This window comes from Babylonia areolata, chromosome 18 (genome assembly GCF_041734735.1).
Source record: "Babylonia areolata isolate BAREFJ2019XMU chromosome 18, ASM4173473v1, whole genome shotgun sequence".
Classification (NCBI taxonomy): Eukaryota; Metazoa; Mollusca; class Gastropoda; order Neogastropoda; family Buccinidae; genus Babylonia; species Babylonia areolata.
The window spans coordinates 47,130,747-47,147,733 of record NC_134893.1 but is presented as its reverse complement, the minus strand read 5'-3'; the positions used below and the strand labels follow the sequence as shown (position 1 = coordinate 47,147,733).

Below are 16,987 nucleotides of genomic sequence, written 5' to 3'. Positions count from 1 at the left end.
TGGAGAAGCCATCAACGCTACTTACACACGAATGGGGTCAGGGTGATGATTTTGATTCATTAACATTTTTATGCTGCCAGAGCCTAAAATTAAAGCTATCTAGGCAGTAACTGACCTGCATGCTATTTAAAAACGGATCATTATATACATGAACTAAATATAAGATTGCCTGGCAATGAAAATAAAGAATAGGAAAAATACAAAAGATCCGAAACTGAAACATACATGTTAGTTCCTAAGTACACTGCATAAAACAAGTTACAATAAGATGCAACATCACATTCACTAGATTTGCCACAAATAATCCAAACGAGGGCACTGCATAAAAACGTGTACCCAAGACAAAAGTTGGCAGGGATAAGTAAACCAAAAATATGATTATTTGAAAAAACAATACAGTGAGATTACGATATTAATTACAGGAGCAAATATATCTGTGTGTACAGCCCAATGCAGTAAATAAAATGTCACTGTGTGAAAAAAAAGGCATCGGAGCCTGAGTAAAGTGAATGAAGTTTGACCCATTATATAAAACATTACGATAAGACTAAATGAACAGTGAGGTCTGGGGTAGAAGCAAGGGCTCACAGAGATCATACTTGGGACAATTCTTGATTTCCACGATACCAAGGAAGTTCAAAACGATGTCGATGCAGTGTCCGCTTCGTCACAGAGTAAACGCCATCCTGTTCCACCTTCTGGACGTGACTTGCATTAAAAAAAAGGATGGCTCTAGAGGTTTTCTCCACCGCTGTGGTGGCCCACTGTACTCACCTGTAATAAGAGGCCAGTCTTCAGTGCTTTTCGTGCTGCTCTTAACCAGTGGGTCACAGTAATGTATGTGTGATTATGATGGAGGAAGGAATTCACATACACCTTCAAGCCACCATACATGAATAGATGAAAGAATGATTGATTAAACAGATAAATGAATAACTAAATGATTAAACAAATAGATAGATAGATAACGCTAACGCAGGTGCGTTTATATATGATTAAACAAATAAATAAATGAATGAATAAACAACACAAACGTAGGTGCATTTGTATATGCGAGAATTGTTGCTACTCAAAATCGACTGTCTTATTTTGATTGTGTGCAGGACGTTTTGACGTACGAGATTCTAAGTCAGACCGCCGCTCCATTCTCCCCGGCTGAGCCCTACTTCTACATTGACCGCCTGAATGGAATCATCACACTCCGGAAAGCAGTCCTCACCTCCACCTTCACCCAGTTCAGTGTCAGTATCACTCCTCTTTTTTGGATTTGCATATGTTCTGCAGTGTTTGTTTAACTGGTTATTCTTTAATGTCCTTCGTCATTAATTGTTGATGAGAGTAATTTTACATATTTTTGGTTTTGATTCAACAACCAACAACGCCAGTTAGTTCTGAAAATTCAGTCACCGGCCTGCGTAAGGTCGGCTGTCGAGCTCTTAATGTTACATCTTTGGATGTTGTTTTTAAAAGGCTAAGGCCATGGTGTTACCATTTTTATGTATAGATGTATGTCTGTACTTTACTGGTGTTTTGTTTTCCCTATATTTGTCGCTACATTTATAAATATGATATTTCCAAAGCTAAGAAAAGAACATGTTTGTTAATGAAATAATTACTTCAATAATGATAATAATAATAATGATCACACACACACACACACACACACACACACACACACACACACACACACACACACACACACACACACACCATCATCATCATCGTCATCGTCATCGTCGTAGTCGTCGTCATCAACATCATCATCGTCATCATAACAACCCCAGCACTATTCTGAATGACGTTGAAATATGTTCTCTCCCTCTCATCTCCAGCTTCTACTGAGGGTGTGTGACAGCGGCTTCCCCACGCGCTGCGCCAACACAACAGCCCTCATCAGCATTTTGCGGAACCAGTTCGCTCCAGTGTGGCAGCAGCTGCCTTACCAGATCGTGGTGGCTGAGGACCGCCAGCCCGACAATGTGCCGCTTCTGACCATCTCGGCCACTGACAGAGATCTGCTCGTGAGTTGCCTCTGTGTCTTTCTGAGTGTTGTCTGCTGTCTGTTGAATGTGTGCTGAAGCGGTTGGTTGGTCAGTTGAGAAGTCGTTCCGTTTCATGAAGGTTTTGCTTGGTTGGTTTTGTGACGTTGTACTTCCGGTTTTTTATTATATGATATAGATTAGTTTCGTTTCATGTGACAGCGCACCTGGTACTTTGTGTTTAGCTGAGAAACATCCCTGGGTCTGTTTACATGTGGATGTGCATGCATAAATGTGATGGGCATCAATTTGTATGGGAGAAAAAGCTTATTGCTTGTTGTATTATTTCCACACCACTGACTGTACTCGTCACACTTATGTCCACAGGGATCCATTGTGTACGAACAAGTACTGCCAGGTGTGGCCTATTTTGACGTCAACCCATCCACTGGTGCAATCACCCTTCAGTCTTCCCTGAGATTAGACAGCAGACTGCAAATCACGGTGTGTACTACAGACCACAGACACTTAACAGAAGAACCGACACTGAGTCGGTTTATCAGTTGTGTAACACAAATAAACAATGTCAAAATGAATAGAAAGAAGGTTTGACAACAATCATTTTCTGCACGAGTTTTATCTGGTTTTGTCATATTGCTTGTAGTCGAATAATCACCAAACCAAAATTGCTAGCTTTTTTTCTCCTTTTGTTTTGCCCTTCTGGTGTTACATTACATGTTCACACTTCTGTGACTTTTTTTCAACTGGTCAATAAAATGAAATGATAAATGGCTTCCACATGAATCACGTGGCTTGCATTGTTTTGCAGTTGCTCACAGTGAAACTGTACACATTGTCCTGAGGTTTGCATGGAAGTGATATTGTGCTGTTGCACATTCTTTTTACAGTACCATATGAATGATATTGCACATATTCTTTTGCATTTTCACATGAATGGTATTGCACACAATGTTTTTAGGTTCCACATGTACATGATATTGCACCCATTGTTTTATAGTTAATAGGAATGATTTTGTTCACACTGTTTTGAACTTCCATATAAATGATAATGTACACACTGTTTTGCGGTCCCACAAGAATGATAGTGCACACATTCTTTTGCAGTTCCACATGAATAGCATTGTACGAACGATTTTGCAGTTTCAAATGAATGATGTTGTACACAATCTTTTGCAGTTCCAAGTGTTGGCCTACGACTCCCAAGATCCCATACGCCGCGTGACCGCTGACGTCACAGTGCTCATCACGCGCAATCCCAGTGGCCCTGCCTTCTTGCAGGATCCTTATGAGCGTGTGATTGGTGAGAACTTCCCATTGGGTGACATCGTTGTCAACACCACAGCTATCGATAACGATGGTGTAAGTAGTCTTGCTGGAATCGTGTGATTTGATATTATTTTACTGACCTCTACCACATTCAGCGTATATATATTTCTGAATTTATTTCTTCCTGTCAAAATTATTTGTTGTATGTGCTTGTGTGTATGCGCGCGTGTGTGTGTGTGTGTGTGTGTGTGTGTGTGTGTGTGTGTGTGTGTGTGTGTGTGTGTGTGTCTGTGTGTGTGTTGTTCGCCTCCATACTGTCTGTAAATGGAAGAAATAATGGCATTATTACATCTGTAATTCATATGGCTTATCGTTCAAAACGACGATTCGTTCTCTCTCTCTCTGTCTCTCTCTCTCTCTGTCTCTCTCTCTCTCTGTCTCTCTCTCTCTCTCTATCTATCTATCTATCTATCTATCTCTCTCTCTCTTCTTGTCTTAATTTCGTTTGAAAAGATTTATTAGATACGCTTTCACAAGATTTCGTTTTGGTACTTCTGCCCCAGCTGTGCATCGTCTTCGTGATAGGAAATGTACTGTAAAGACAATGAAATGTCCAATGTGCATGAATGTGATGAAGTCCGTCTCGTATTTGGTTGTCCTGCTTTTGGAGACTGGAGACACCAGGCCATGCATCCTATATATTATAGAAATCCTTCTGATTTTCGACTTAAATCTTCTTTTGGCTTCTAGAAATAAACACACAATTCGAAGTATTGCTATGTACATATACAAAGCATCTAAAATAAGAGAAATTGCTGTACCTTGAATACATGTATGTTTATGTGTGCATGTACATGCATGTGTGTACCTATGGTTGTGATTATTTGTATATGGGTTCCTGTATACAGGTGCGCGTGTTTAGGTGTATACTTATATGTATGTGTGCATATATACAGAGTGTTTGTGTGTGTGTGTGACGGGGGGGGGGGGGTTGTTATTGGTTTTTGTTGTTGTTTTTGCAGTTTCCTCATGATGTGAGTGTGTGTGCATATGGGAGATACGATTTGCGTATATTTATATTTTGCGATTTCTTTTTATTGCAAAATATGGTGTACTTATTATAGTTCACAACCCCTTCAAATGTGCCTTTGGCCTTACTGAACAAAATTCTGATTCTGATTCTCTCTCTTCTCTTTTCAAAGCTATCAAATAAAAGTGCAAGCTTTTGTCAGCAGAACAAAACACTTCCGGTGTGAAACAAGGTTGCTTGATGTCTCCACTGATTTTCTCTTTACTGATCACTGAGGTTGCTGATACTGTAAACTTTGATGGTAAGCACGGATTCCAGTTTCCCCCAGATTTGCAGGAACTTTTTTTACTTTTATTTGCAGATGACATAATTTTACTGTTTCTGACTACAGTTGGACTCCAGAACCAGTTAGACAATCTGGCAAGGGCGTCATACAGGCTTGGTCTCACAGTCAGTTGGCAGGAAACCAAGATCATGGTATTTCGTGAGGGAGGCTATCAAGCCAGAAATGAAAAATGGTTCTTTAAAGGGAAGAGCATTGATGTCGTCAACAGCTGTAGATATCTTGGGTTCACGTTTACTACCAAACTGTCCTTTGACACAGCCTTAGAATATGCTGGAGACGCGCGAAAGGTAAAGTCACAGAAGTTAGAAAGACGATGTGAGCTCTGGGCAAGATGGATATATCCATTTTCTTTAAATTATTTGACGCCCAAGGAAAACCTATGCTGCTATACGCATCTGAAGTGTGGGGTCTATACAGGTCTGAAACTATGGAGTCCGTACATTCATTTGCTTGTAAACGTTTGCTGAACGTCCACCCGAAAACTCCCAAATGCAATGATTTACGGGGAAACGGGCAGGTACCCAATGTATGTGGACAGTATTCTTTACTCTTTGCGTTACTGGCTTCGCTTACAAAACATGAATATTTTGAGATTTCCTAAGCAGGCACATGAAATGATCTTGGAAACGATACCCCACAATAATGAGGAACAGAATTCACATAACTGGGCTATGCAAATAAAGAGGTGTTTAGATTCGTTTGGTTTCTCAGAGGTCTGGATGAATGGTGGGGTTGGAAAAGAAAAGACAATCTCGAAAATTTTTCAAACGATGAATAATTGACTGTCTCCATCAAGACTGGCATTCAGAATTGGATGCGAGTGATCGCTTTGTGACATATTGCTCATTTAAATCAATTTTAGAGCCAGAGAGATATATTAATGTCATTACTATAGCCGACTTTAGACAAACATTAACTAGACTCAAGCTTGGGTTATGTGAGATAAATATTAACTACAGATATTCTCAAAAACCAGATAAATGTTCATTTTTGATTGTCCACCTTACTCCGCTTTAAGAGATGAATATATTTTAAAGCATTGTAGAAATAGACGTCATCAAACTCAGCTTTCTACAGAACGAAGATACTCTCTGTGTGAGAGATTTAGCGATGTACAGTTTTTACGCCTTAAGATTGCGAGATCAGTTGCTTGCACTCCAATAGCGTGCATGATTGATGTATTGTATGCATTTGTCTCCTCCTTTTTTTGTCCTTTTATACCTTCATTAATTTTGGCCAACTCAGTTTGTGTACAGGTCGGTGATCTCACGAATTAAACCAGTTTAGCGTTCAGAAATCAGTTCTCTCTCCCTCTCTCTCTTCCTCCTTCTCTCTCTCTCTCTCTCTCTCTCTCTCCCTCTCTCTCTCTCTCTCTCTCTCTCTCTCTTCTCTTTACAAAGCAATCAAATGAAAGTGCAAAAGTTTGTCAGCAGAACAAAACACTTTTGGGGGTTATGGTGTCTAAACCCAACTGAGACTTGCAACCAAGCCAAACCCAGCTCCCAAATCCTACGCTGGGTTGAACGTCAAATGTACGTCACCAGACTGGCCCAGTTCAAACAATAGTGTCGTGTTTGTGCAGGACGTGCTGCGTTATTCCATCGCCAACGCCAACAACCAGGACCAGTTTTACATCAACCCTGACAATGGTATCATCACCTTGCGCCAGCTGCTAACCAGCAACAGCATCTCCAGATTCACCGTGAGTTTTCTGCTCTCTCATCTCCACAGTAGTTGTTATGTGCCGTCGTATAAAAAATATGGGTCTGTTTGTGGCTTTTTAAGGAAGCTCAATACCGGAATCAGCTTAAGATATCTGTTGTATCAACGAAAAACAGATGTTTTGTAATTGTCGTGGCCAGTTTCAATATTGAATTGACTGGTGGATCGGTGTCGAGTCACATATGCATTCTTTTCTGCTCTGCAGGCTGATGATTACTACGATTTGTAGATGTAAGATTATTTTATAGCACGACAAATGATACATCTCCCTCCCTTTTTCTCTGTGTGTGAGAGAAAGAAATTTTGAAAACGATGTTTGGGACTTTCCTTTTCCTAGCTACTGGTGACGGCCTCAGATCAGCGAATCCCAGAGCGCACTGCCACCTCCCAGGTGATCATCACAGTGTCCAGAGACAACAATGTGCCCTTCTTCGTCAACACCCCCTACTTCGTCCAAATCACGGAGACACGGGCTGTGGGCAGCAGCATCTTCAACGTCATCGCTCAGGATACAGATCTTGTGGTGAGTTGGTTGGCTCTGAAGAGCTTTAAGGAGTTGACGCTATGTCTGTTTCGTCTGGTAGATGTACCTTTGTGTATATCCTTAGAAGTGTGATTCAGGTCTGACTGGTTTCAGAGATTCTGTGGCCTTGAGGGCTCACGACAGCTGGGGTCGATACAAGGTTCTGATCTGCTGAATATTTCCCCAAAGCATAATTCCTGGCCTTGGTTTGAAAATTGGGAAAGCAGTGTGTTTTGATTATGGATTTGTCCATTTGTTTGCCATTTGGATTGCAAATAAAATGAAGAAATCAAGACTGATAAGGTACTATCACGAAAATGACGGATGACGCTTATTGTTCACAATGATTGTTTCTTTGTAGTTTTCATGATCACACACACACACCCGCACGCACGCACACACACCTTCACCTTCACCTTCACCTTCACCTCTCCCGTAGTCTGGGTTCAGACCGTTGGGGCACCGCTGCTGACCTGGCCACCACCCCTCTCCACTCTTCACGGTTTTCTGATTTCCTCAGGGCGTCACCGAGCGTCAAGCCTGTCCACCCCCGGATGTTGTCTTCCCATCTCTTCTTCTGCCGTCCTCTCCTTCTGCCTCCTTGCACGGTGCCTTGCAGGAACGTTTTGGCAAGACCAGATGATCGGGAGATGTGTCCATACCACCTAAGTTTGCGTTTTTTCACTATGGACAGAAGGTCTTCGTAGGGTCCAGTACTTTGCTGGATTCTGTTCTTCACTTCCGTGTTAGTGATGTGGTCTCTGTAGGAGATGCCAAGTAGTCTACGAAAGCATCTCATCTCGACAGCTTGGATTCTTCTCTCGATGTCTGCAGTCAGGGTCCAAGTCTCGCAGGCGTAGAGCAATATTGATATAACCAGGGAACGCATCAGTCTGATTTTTGAGCTGAGAGAGATGTTTTTGTTGTTCCAGATGGTGTTCAGCTTGTTGAGTGCCGTTGTTGTTTGGGCAATTCTCGAGAGTACTTCTGGTTTAGATCCTTCATCACGCACACGCACACGCACACGCACACACACACGCACGCACAAACACACGCACACACACACGCACGCACGCACAAACACACACACACACACAAACACACACGCTCACACACACATACACATACACATGCACATACACATGTGTTAAACATAGTTACTTCTTAAGTAAATTGTTCTACCTGCATGATTTCAGTTGTTTGTTGTTCGGTTGTTCGTTGCAGGGTGAGATCCGTTATGAAGCCATTGGTGTGTATCCAGCCATGACCTTCTTTGCTGTCGACCCTGTCAGTGGAGCCATCACGGTCACAACTGATCTCAGGAATGATACTTTGTTGATCACATCGTACACTGTGAGTTCTGTTAGACAGAGACATATAGATAGACACACAGAGAGAGGGTGCGGAAAGAAAAAATCGAATACACAACATGTACATATGGCATGATATATGTGTTATCAGGGAACGGTAGGTGGTCATGTGATGTGGAGAGAGGTGGAAGAGATTGAGAAGGGGCAGAAAGTATTGAGAGAGAAAGAAGAGACGGGGTGCTGCCTGAGAGAAACAGTGAAAGGAGGATGAAGGAATAGAGACAGAGGGAAGGTGAGAGTAAGGAGGCAATGGGAGAGACAGAGATTCTTTCGTTTATTTATCTATAGTCTGTTTATCTAAGATGATGATATTAGACTGAAAATAAATGATATTATTATTATCATTTGGATTATTATCATTTCTATCATAATGATGATTGTTATTATTAATTAGAAATCGACATTTCTGTATATTCGAATGAAAAGGGGGGCGGTGGAGGGGAGTGGGGGTGGGGGCCAGGGGCAGGGGACTAAGAAAGGAAGAGACAGACAGACAGACACACAGAGAGAACAGAATGTGGAAAAGATAGAGTACAAAATCTAACATGGATAGGGTGAGTGTCAGTGATTGGAGAAAGAAAAAACATAATATTGGAAGGGTGTGTGTGAGAGGCAGGACGGGGGAAGCTGGATTGGGACAAAAAAAATGTATCAACAATCAAATATTGTATGCACTACTTCTGTAGATTATTATTTGAAAAGAGGTTCATGTGGGGACCTACAATAAACAACCAACTGGACTATTTAACACATAGCTAGCTAACTTTAATAAAGAACAGTTTGAAATATATAACTTTTTCCAAAAACAAAATGAGACAGAGACAAAGACATCGAAGTAAGGCAGAGTGTGAGGAAGTAATATCACGCGCGCGCGCTCTGTCACACACTGCATTTTTCACTTGCCAGTATACACATAAGTAGAGTCAAATTTGGGTATGTCTGACCTCGTTTTCTTCTGCACTAACTTCCCGCGCAGTAGATATCAATTCAGTGAGATCAGAGGATAAGCGGACAAGCACTTAAGTGAAAGAACGAATTACTATGTTAACTAAGCAGTCAATTCCGAGGAAGAGAGAAATATCGTTTCTACCTGACGCTCTTTCTTCGCACAAAATTCATCGTTGTGTGACACAACCGCCGATTGTTCATGCATAGAAGATTGTGTGGAACACAGGCAACAAGAATAATCTGGGATGAAAGTAAAACGTATAAAAGAACAAAACGGAACGGAAGATGGAATGACGCCGAGAAAAGGGGAGGGGGAGCAAAGAAAAGAGAAGGTGGGAAGGTAAGAAAAGGTGTTGCTCACCGCCAGGAATGCTGAGACTTTTTTTTTAATAGTCTGCACATTTCTCAAGCCCTTTTCGATTTTTTTCCTGTAAGCAAACAATCAATCATGTAATAATTCAGCCAATCGATCAATCAGTTAGATCATACCAACAACAACAAGAACAATCTTGAATCAATAGCAAACGTCTTAGACAAGAAAATTCATTTTATCCAATGTATAAAAAAATATATATAAATAAAATAAAATAAAAGTCCATCAAAATGTACACTTTTTTTTGTAACAGCTGAGATGCGTGGCCTACGACAGCGCTTACGCCAGCACTCGGGCAACAGCTGAAGTGACCATCGAGGTGGTGCGGAACGAGAACGGCCCCATCTTCCAGCCCTCGGCCACCTACCAAGTCACCGTGCCTGAGCAAATCGCCCTTGGGACGGTTGTGCAGACCGTTACTGCCATCGACAGAGATGATGGGGTCAGTGCACAGAACAGACTTAGAATGTTTCTACGCGGTTAACTCCTCCTTTTTGGCTCACGAATGTGTTTGCGCATAACCTGAGTCAATGCAGGAACCTGGTGATTCGATAGTCTGTATGTCTGTGTGTGTGTGTGTGTGTGTGTGTGTGTGTGTGTGTGTGTGTGTGTGTGTGTGTGTGTTTGTGTGTGTGGTAAACTTAAAAGATTCATATTCTCTGGAAATATTTTGTCTGTCAGTGCCAAATCAGGACTAAACATTGAGAAATAAAATTTCATTCCACCCATTCCAACTATAGGTTGTAAGTTTTCCAAGTTATTTCCGATTTCCGGACCATGAACGTTTTGTTTCGTTTAGTCCGCAATTTATTTCGTTTCACATTCGGATCCACAAGATGTGATTGCGTGGTTTCCGATTACTTGCCGGAGTATGTGCTTTAACAATGAGCTGACTTTGTTTTGTCCGCAGTTAAAGAAAAAGAGCACGAAAATCTGGAAAGAACACAGATAATTACACAAACTACACCATCGACTGTGTAAATGCGTACGAATGTTTTAAAGAGGGTACTGAATTAACTAGAATTTACAATGAACATTCTGAAATTTGTAGTCAACGGCAGCCATCTTGGCTGTAAAGTCCATCACTGCAGGCATCATTCTGCTTACGTTAGACATAGGCAGTGTTTTTTGTCGTTTTTGTCTTGTTTTGTTTGTGGGTTTTTGTTGGTTGGTTTGTTTGTTTTTTAAATGAAGCATGTGTGGTGTGTCTGAACGACAACGTCGTTGAAAAGTCGGGATTGATATGTTAAAAGTTCGACAAATACCAAGGTATGCCTAGGAATTGTTTTGGTATTGTGAAATGCAGATCAGATGTGACTGTCTTGCACAACGTTTCATAGTTCTGCACAAAGTCGGGTTTTTTGTTGTTTTTATTTTTTGTTTGTTTGTTGTTGTTGTTGTTGGGGGATGTCTGTGTCGTGTGTGTGTGGTTGGTTTGTCTTTTTTTTCTCATGAAATAGAATTCGTTTCAACCGAATGTGGTGTACATATTGGCATTGTCTAATTGCAGTAACTCAGTTGTTGTTAGGAAAGAAAATAACCGTAAAATAAGAGATTACCGAATTCTAGTTTATCAACGGAGTGTTTGTTACGAGCTGTCGAAGCCAGAAACCCGCTGTAAGAACATTGTTTTCGTTTATTTATTTATAGTCCGTTCATCTAAGACGATGATATTAGACTGAAAATAAATGATATTGTTAGTATTAGTATTATTTGGATTATTATCATTTCTATCTTCAAGGTGATGATTGTTATTATTGATTAGAAATCAGCATTTCTGTATATTCGAATGAAAAGGGGGGGGGGCGGTTGAGGCGGAGGGGAGGGGTGGGGCGGAGGGGTGGGGGACTAAGAAAGGAAAAAAAAGAGAGAGAGAGAGAGAACAGAATGTGGAAAAGATAGAGTACAAAATGTAAAACGGAGAGGGTGAGTGTCAGTGATTGGAGAAAGAAAAACATAATATTGGAAGGGTGTGTGTGAGAGGGGGGACAGGGGAAGCGGGATTAGGACCAAAAAAATAATGAATCATCAAATATTGTATACACTACTTCTGTAGATTATTATTTGAAAAGAAGTTGATGTGGGAACCTACAATAAACAACCAACTGGACTAATTAACACATTACTCGTTTACTTTTATAATAATATTTTGAAATATATAACTTTTTCAAAAAAATATTAACATTTGAAACTAGTAAGACGTGTTCCGTAATTTCTGGAGGCAAAAAAACGTTTCGTTTCTAAACAGCCGGTTAAAACGTGCTCTACAGTTGAACGTCCCTTACAGATGTATTCAATATTTTCACAATATTTTGTGTATGGGGCATTTAGTAATAACCTAAATGCCATGTTCTTAACAGCCCTGCCAGTTCTTTTAGCATTTGATCAGGCAGAAGTGTTAACTTCTAAAGACAGAAAGGAATTTAGCATATTTCTTTCAACAATATCACACATTTCAGATGATGATAAACGATGAGGAAGTCCAATTGCATTTAAAGCGTTTTAGTTCCAAGTTTTGCAAGATGATCTGCACGTTCATTAGAAATAAGCCAACAGTGTGAGGGAATCCAGTACATTTCAGTATTAGTTCCTCTCATTTGAATACAGTGAATCAAAAATATTATTTCAAAACTGATGTTATAATTAATGTTTGTACAACCTGATCTGATAGGCTGGAGGAATTGTATATCCAGAACCAGCAAACTGATTTTCTAGAACAGAACCGTCTGTATATATTTTTAAGTGGTGGGAGTATGTTTCAGACAAGTGTGATTTAACTCAGTATAATGGGATTTTCATCTTTCTTAATGTCACGATATTGAATGTCAAAAGCAGCTCCAGTTAATTCCCAGAATGGAACTGGTGAAGTGCACATAATCGGAGCAACATTTTGTGAATAACATTTGATTACTAGTATCTGACACGTATGTAGAAATAGTTTCTAGATTTCTGTTCTGTTTCGCTCCTTTCGAAAAAAAAAAAAAAAAGTTTGCCAGACTGTTTATCAGTCTCAGTTTTGACAGAATTTGATGTGGCATTTGCTCTAATTATATGTTTTGCCGATGCTAGCTTTCTTTAATTAATTACGAGGTAGTATATTCCTGCAGTTCTATACAACTGTAATGTGTTCGTTTGAAACGGAACACCTAGGGCCAACTTTATGGCTTTCCTATCTAGGCTTTGCAATTTTTTAAGGAAAACATTCAGAGCAGAGAAAAATACCTCCTTTCCACTGTAAGAACAGTGAACGTCTGAAACTATGACCTGGAACTATATCAAGATGGGAAAAAGGCGCCTCCTGCCGACAATAATTTTGACGAAAGTGCTTGAACTGGGTGAGTTTATATTGCGCCCGAAAACTTGTTTGGCGATTTTATTATGACTTTTCGAAGCTCGAAAGTGCGTGATGAAGCCAAGGAAATTTTGAAACTTGAATCTGTATTATGACTAGGAGACAATGAAATATCGATTGACTTGGGCTGTTTTAGCTGGATTTGATTATTCGGTTTCGTTCTTCTGTTTAAATCAAATCAGCAGAAATCACACATAAGCCATGAAGGCAGGTTTAGACATACGTTATTTGTTGTTGTTGTTTAGTTTTTGGTTTTTATTGATGTGTTTTTGGGGTGGATTTTTTGTTTGTTTGTTTTTGTTGTTGCTGTTGATGGTGCTGTTTCGTTTCTTGTTTACTGTTTGTGTCCCACTTAATATCTCTCTCTGTTTCTCTTTCACTCTCTCTATTCTACTCTCTCTCTCTCTCTTACTCTGTCTCTCCCTCTCTCTCTTCCTCTCTTTCCCTCTCTGTCTCTCACACATGCGCACACACACATACACACACACACATACAAACACACACACACACACACACACACACACACACACACACACACACACACATAATGCACTCGCACATGCACGCACGGACACATTGTTACTTGTTTTTTCAGTCTTCCACCCAACCCACATGACATCCATGCTTATACACCAGTGCAGACTGCATGCACTTCCGTGTCCTATTCGCAGTCCACACACACACACACACACACACACACACACACACACACAGAGCACGTGCGCGCGATCGCCCTCACACACACACACACACACACAGCACGTGCGCGCGATCGCCCTCGCACGCACGCACGCACACACACACACACACACACACACACACACACACACACACGCACGCACGCACGCACGCACGCACGCACGCACGCACACACACATAGTTCAAGCATACATAAAATACAGACAGAAAGAGAGAGTCGAACGGACACGTTTGCGAACACATACAGATCACCACTGATCACCATGCATGCATCTCAGTTCTCCTTGTCACACGCATTCACCGCACACACTTCAACTGTACGGTCAACAAAGAGAAACACGCGCAGGTCGGCGGTTCACTGGGACAGGTGGACAAACATGGGACAGCGAGTGCATCCACTCCCTTGATTCGCATAGCACACAAATGTGAATATCTCTAAAGCAGACATAGAGGAAATGAAAGCAAAAAATATATGCAAAATGATGAGAATGCAATATTATACAAGTAGACTAAATAGATAAACGGGTAAAAAAAAAAAAGTTAACAGATATACCAGTAAAAAAAGAAAATGAATAGTCTCTATGCTTTATCAGCAAACGCTTAATTATGTTGTTTATAATTAATCATGCGCTCGCATTTAGAAGAGAAAATGAAATGAAAAAAAAAAAAAACGGATGGCGATAATGCACTTAAGAAAATGTCTTGGGGGCAATAAGCATGCATCTCATGGCAGACATAATTTATTTTCACGCCGGCAGAAGGCGGAAGTACCTATGACGTGTTCTTTGTACAGACTTATCAACACAGCTTTTGTACGGCAAGGTATCCCGTGTCTTTTCCACACAGGACGTGGTGACCTACACACTGCTGGAGTCTACAGCACAGTCCACCTCCATCAACGCCACTCTCTACTTCTTCCTGGATCGGGAGACTGGCGAGATCCGAACCCGCCGACCCCTGACTGAGGCCCCGCTGAACCAGTACACGGTAAGCTCAGAATGCTTTTGTGCAGGTGAATAGAGAGGACACGAAAAGAAACATACACCTATCTGTGTGGGGGGTTGGGGGGGGGGGAGGGCGCACGTGCGCAGACTTACTTCGTGACAGATTGGAAGAATAGGCGGTGCCTAAAATATTTATCCTTGAGTAATAATTTTTTTTTTCATTTTGAATCTCTCTCTCTCTCTCTCTGGAATTTTGATTCTTCGTGGATGTGTCTGTGAGTTCGTTCAACTATGCGAGTATGTGTGTTTATAAACCTACGCACGTGTGTTGGCCTTTCTCTGTGTGTGTGTGTGTGTGTGTGTGTGTGTGTGTGTGTGTGTGTTTGAGGCGGGTTGAAATGGCAGGGCTGTGTATATTTAGTATGAACCTGGAGCGAGAGAAAAGGAACAAATTATATTGTTTTTGTTGCATGGCCGTATATAGGTATGTATGTTTGTGTTATATGTTCATGCATACATGCCTGCATGCATTTGAATGTGTGTACTTATGTGTACGTGTCGTGTGTATTTGTTTACATAATTGTGCATGTCTGTAGGGTGCTTGGTTGCATGCGCGTGTGTGTATACGTGTGATACGTGTGTGTGTATGTATGTACGTGTTTGTGTCTCAGATTGTCACAAACTTATTCTCTCCAGCTGACGGTAAGAGCCGAGGATAACCGAGGTCGCAGCAATTTGGCCAGCGTGCGCATATTCATCACGCGCACCACCGACAACCCGCCGGTGTTCCAGAACATCCCCTACCGCACCAGTGTGGACGTCAACCGTGCCATCAACAGCACTATTTACAGGGTTTCCGCTGTCGATCCCGACGGAACGGTGAGTCAGAACTGGTGGACACCGCTTACTATGTGTTTCAATGTATTCTTCATTCTGTTCTTGACATTGTGAACATCACTGATAGAAGTTAATCAAGGAATAATGATTATTTTCTTAATGTTCGAGAACTCTTTTGAAGAATATTTTGCCATTAAAACAATAGTTTCTTTTTTGACGGGCGCAATAGCCGAGTGGTTAAAGCGTTGGGCTGTCAATCTGAGGGTCCCGGGTTCGAATCACGGTGACGGCGCCTGGTGGGTAAAGGGTGGAGATTTTTACGATCTTCCAGGTCAACATATGTGCAGACCTGCTAGTGCCTGAACCCCCTTCGTGTGTATACGCAAGCAGAAGATCAAATACGCACGTTAAAGATCCTGTAATCCATGTCAGCGTTCGGTGGGTTATGGAAACAAGAACATACCCAGCATGCACACCCCCGAAAACGGAGTATGGCTGCCTACATGGCGGGGTAAAAACGGTCATACACGTAAAAGCCCACTCGTGTACATACGAGTGAACGCAGAAGAAGAAGTTTCCTTTTTTTTTCATTCCTTGTCCGTGACATTGATGTGGTTTCATGACTTTTTTGTTCTTGTTTTGTCATGTGACAAGCCATTTGTAGCAATGGTGTTTGTCTCTCAGAGCCCTGTTCGGTACAACCTGATTGGCTACTTCCCGGGCAATCTTTACTTCAGCCTCAACACCGTGACAGGTGACATCACTCTGGTGCAGAGCTTTTACACGGACGTCTATGCTTCCCTGCTCTACGTGGTAAGGGATTTGTTTGCGTTGCTTCTCCTATTCCTTTCCTTTTCCTTGTAAAACTTCTTGACGTTAAACAATACATTCATGACAATGTGTATTTTCACAGTTTCTCTCTCTCTCTCTCTCTCTCTCTCTCTGTCTCTCTGTCTCTCTCTCTGTCTCTGTCTCTCTCCATATATATATATATATATCTCTTCTGTCTGTCTGTCTCTCTCTCTGTGTCTCTCTCTCTCTCTCTCTCTCTCTCGCTCTCTCTCTCTCTCTTTCTACCCCCATCCATTCTGTCTGTCGCTCTTTCTTCTCCAGCATGATTAGCGGTCTATTTTTTCAACTTTTTCTGCACCTTCATGTCAAATACAACTTAGTCGACAATGCGACTTGGTCATGTGCCATGGTTTACGAATCACTTTCTCAACAACTCGTTGTAGAATTCTACTGCCTTAGAGCATGGGGTTCTTCATCGGGTTCTGACTCCTTCTGTCAAATATGTTTGGAGTTTTTAAGAAAATGGTGTTCTCCCTGTCATCTCGTGTGTGTGTGTGTGCGTGTGTGTGTGTGTGTGTGTGTGTGTGTGTGTGTGTTGGATGGATTCCAATATGATATTTCTTATTTTTGTGTTCCTTATAGTTATATGGTCCTGTTGTTTATTTCAGTGTGTTATTTTTGTTGGCCCTTTTGGGATGTGTTCATGACCTCTCCCTCCCTCCCTCCCTCTCTCTCTCTCTCTCTCTCTCTCTCTCTGTGTCTCTGTCTCTCTCTCTCTGTCTCTG

The 16,987-nt window shown here is 41.4% G+C and overlaps 1 protein-coding gene across 2 annotated transcripts in view; it reads left to right on the top strand.

Moving 5' to 3' along the window:
• Window positions 1–16,987, top strand: part of LOC143292849 (uncharacterized) — a 290,755-nt gene that overhangs the window by 211,197 nt on the left and 62,571 nt on the right. For both annotated transcript variants that reach the window (XM_076603474.1, XM_076603475.1), the window contains exons 117-127: window positions 1,104–1,241; window positions 1,833–2,021; window positions 2,367–2,483; window positions 3,177–3,359; window positions 6,225–6,344; window positions 6,702–6,887; window positions 8,112–8,240; window positions 9,832–10,020; window positions 14,476–14,616; window positions 15,270–15,452; window positions 16,095–16,223. In XM_076603474.1, the coding sequence (XP_076459589.1) occupies window positions 1,104–1,241; window positions 1,833–2,021; window positions 2,367–2,483; window positions 3,177–3,359; window positions 6,225–6,344; window positions 6,702–6,887; window positions 8,112–8,240; window positions 9,832–10,020; window positions 14,476–14,616; window positions 15,270–15,452; window positions 16,095–16,223 (1,704 nt within the window). The remainder of the gene's footprint in view (window positions 1–1,103; window positions 1,242–1,832; window positions 2,022–2,366; window positions 2,484–3,176; window positions 3,360–6,224; window positions 6,345–6,701; window positions 6,888–8,111; window positions 8,241–9,831; window positions 10,021–14,475; window positions 14,617–15,269; window positions 15,453–16,094; window positions 16,224–16,987) is intronic.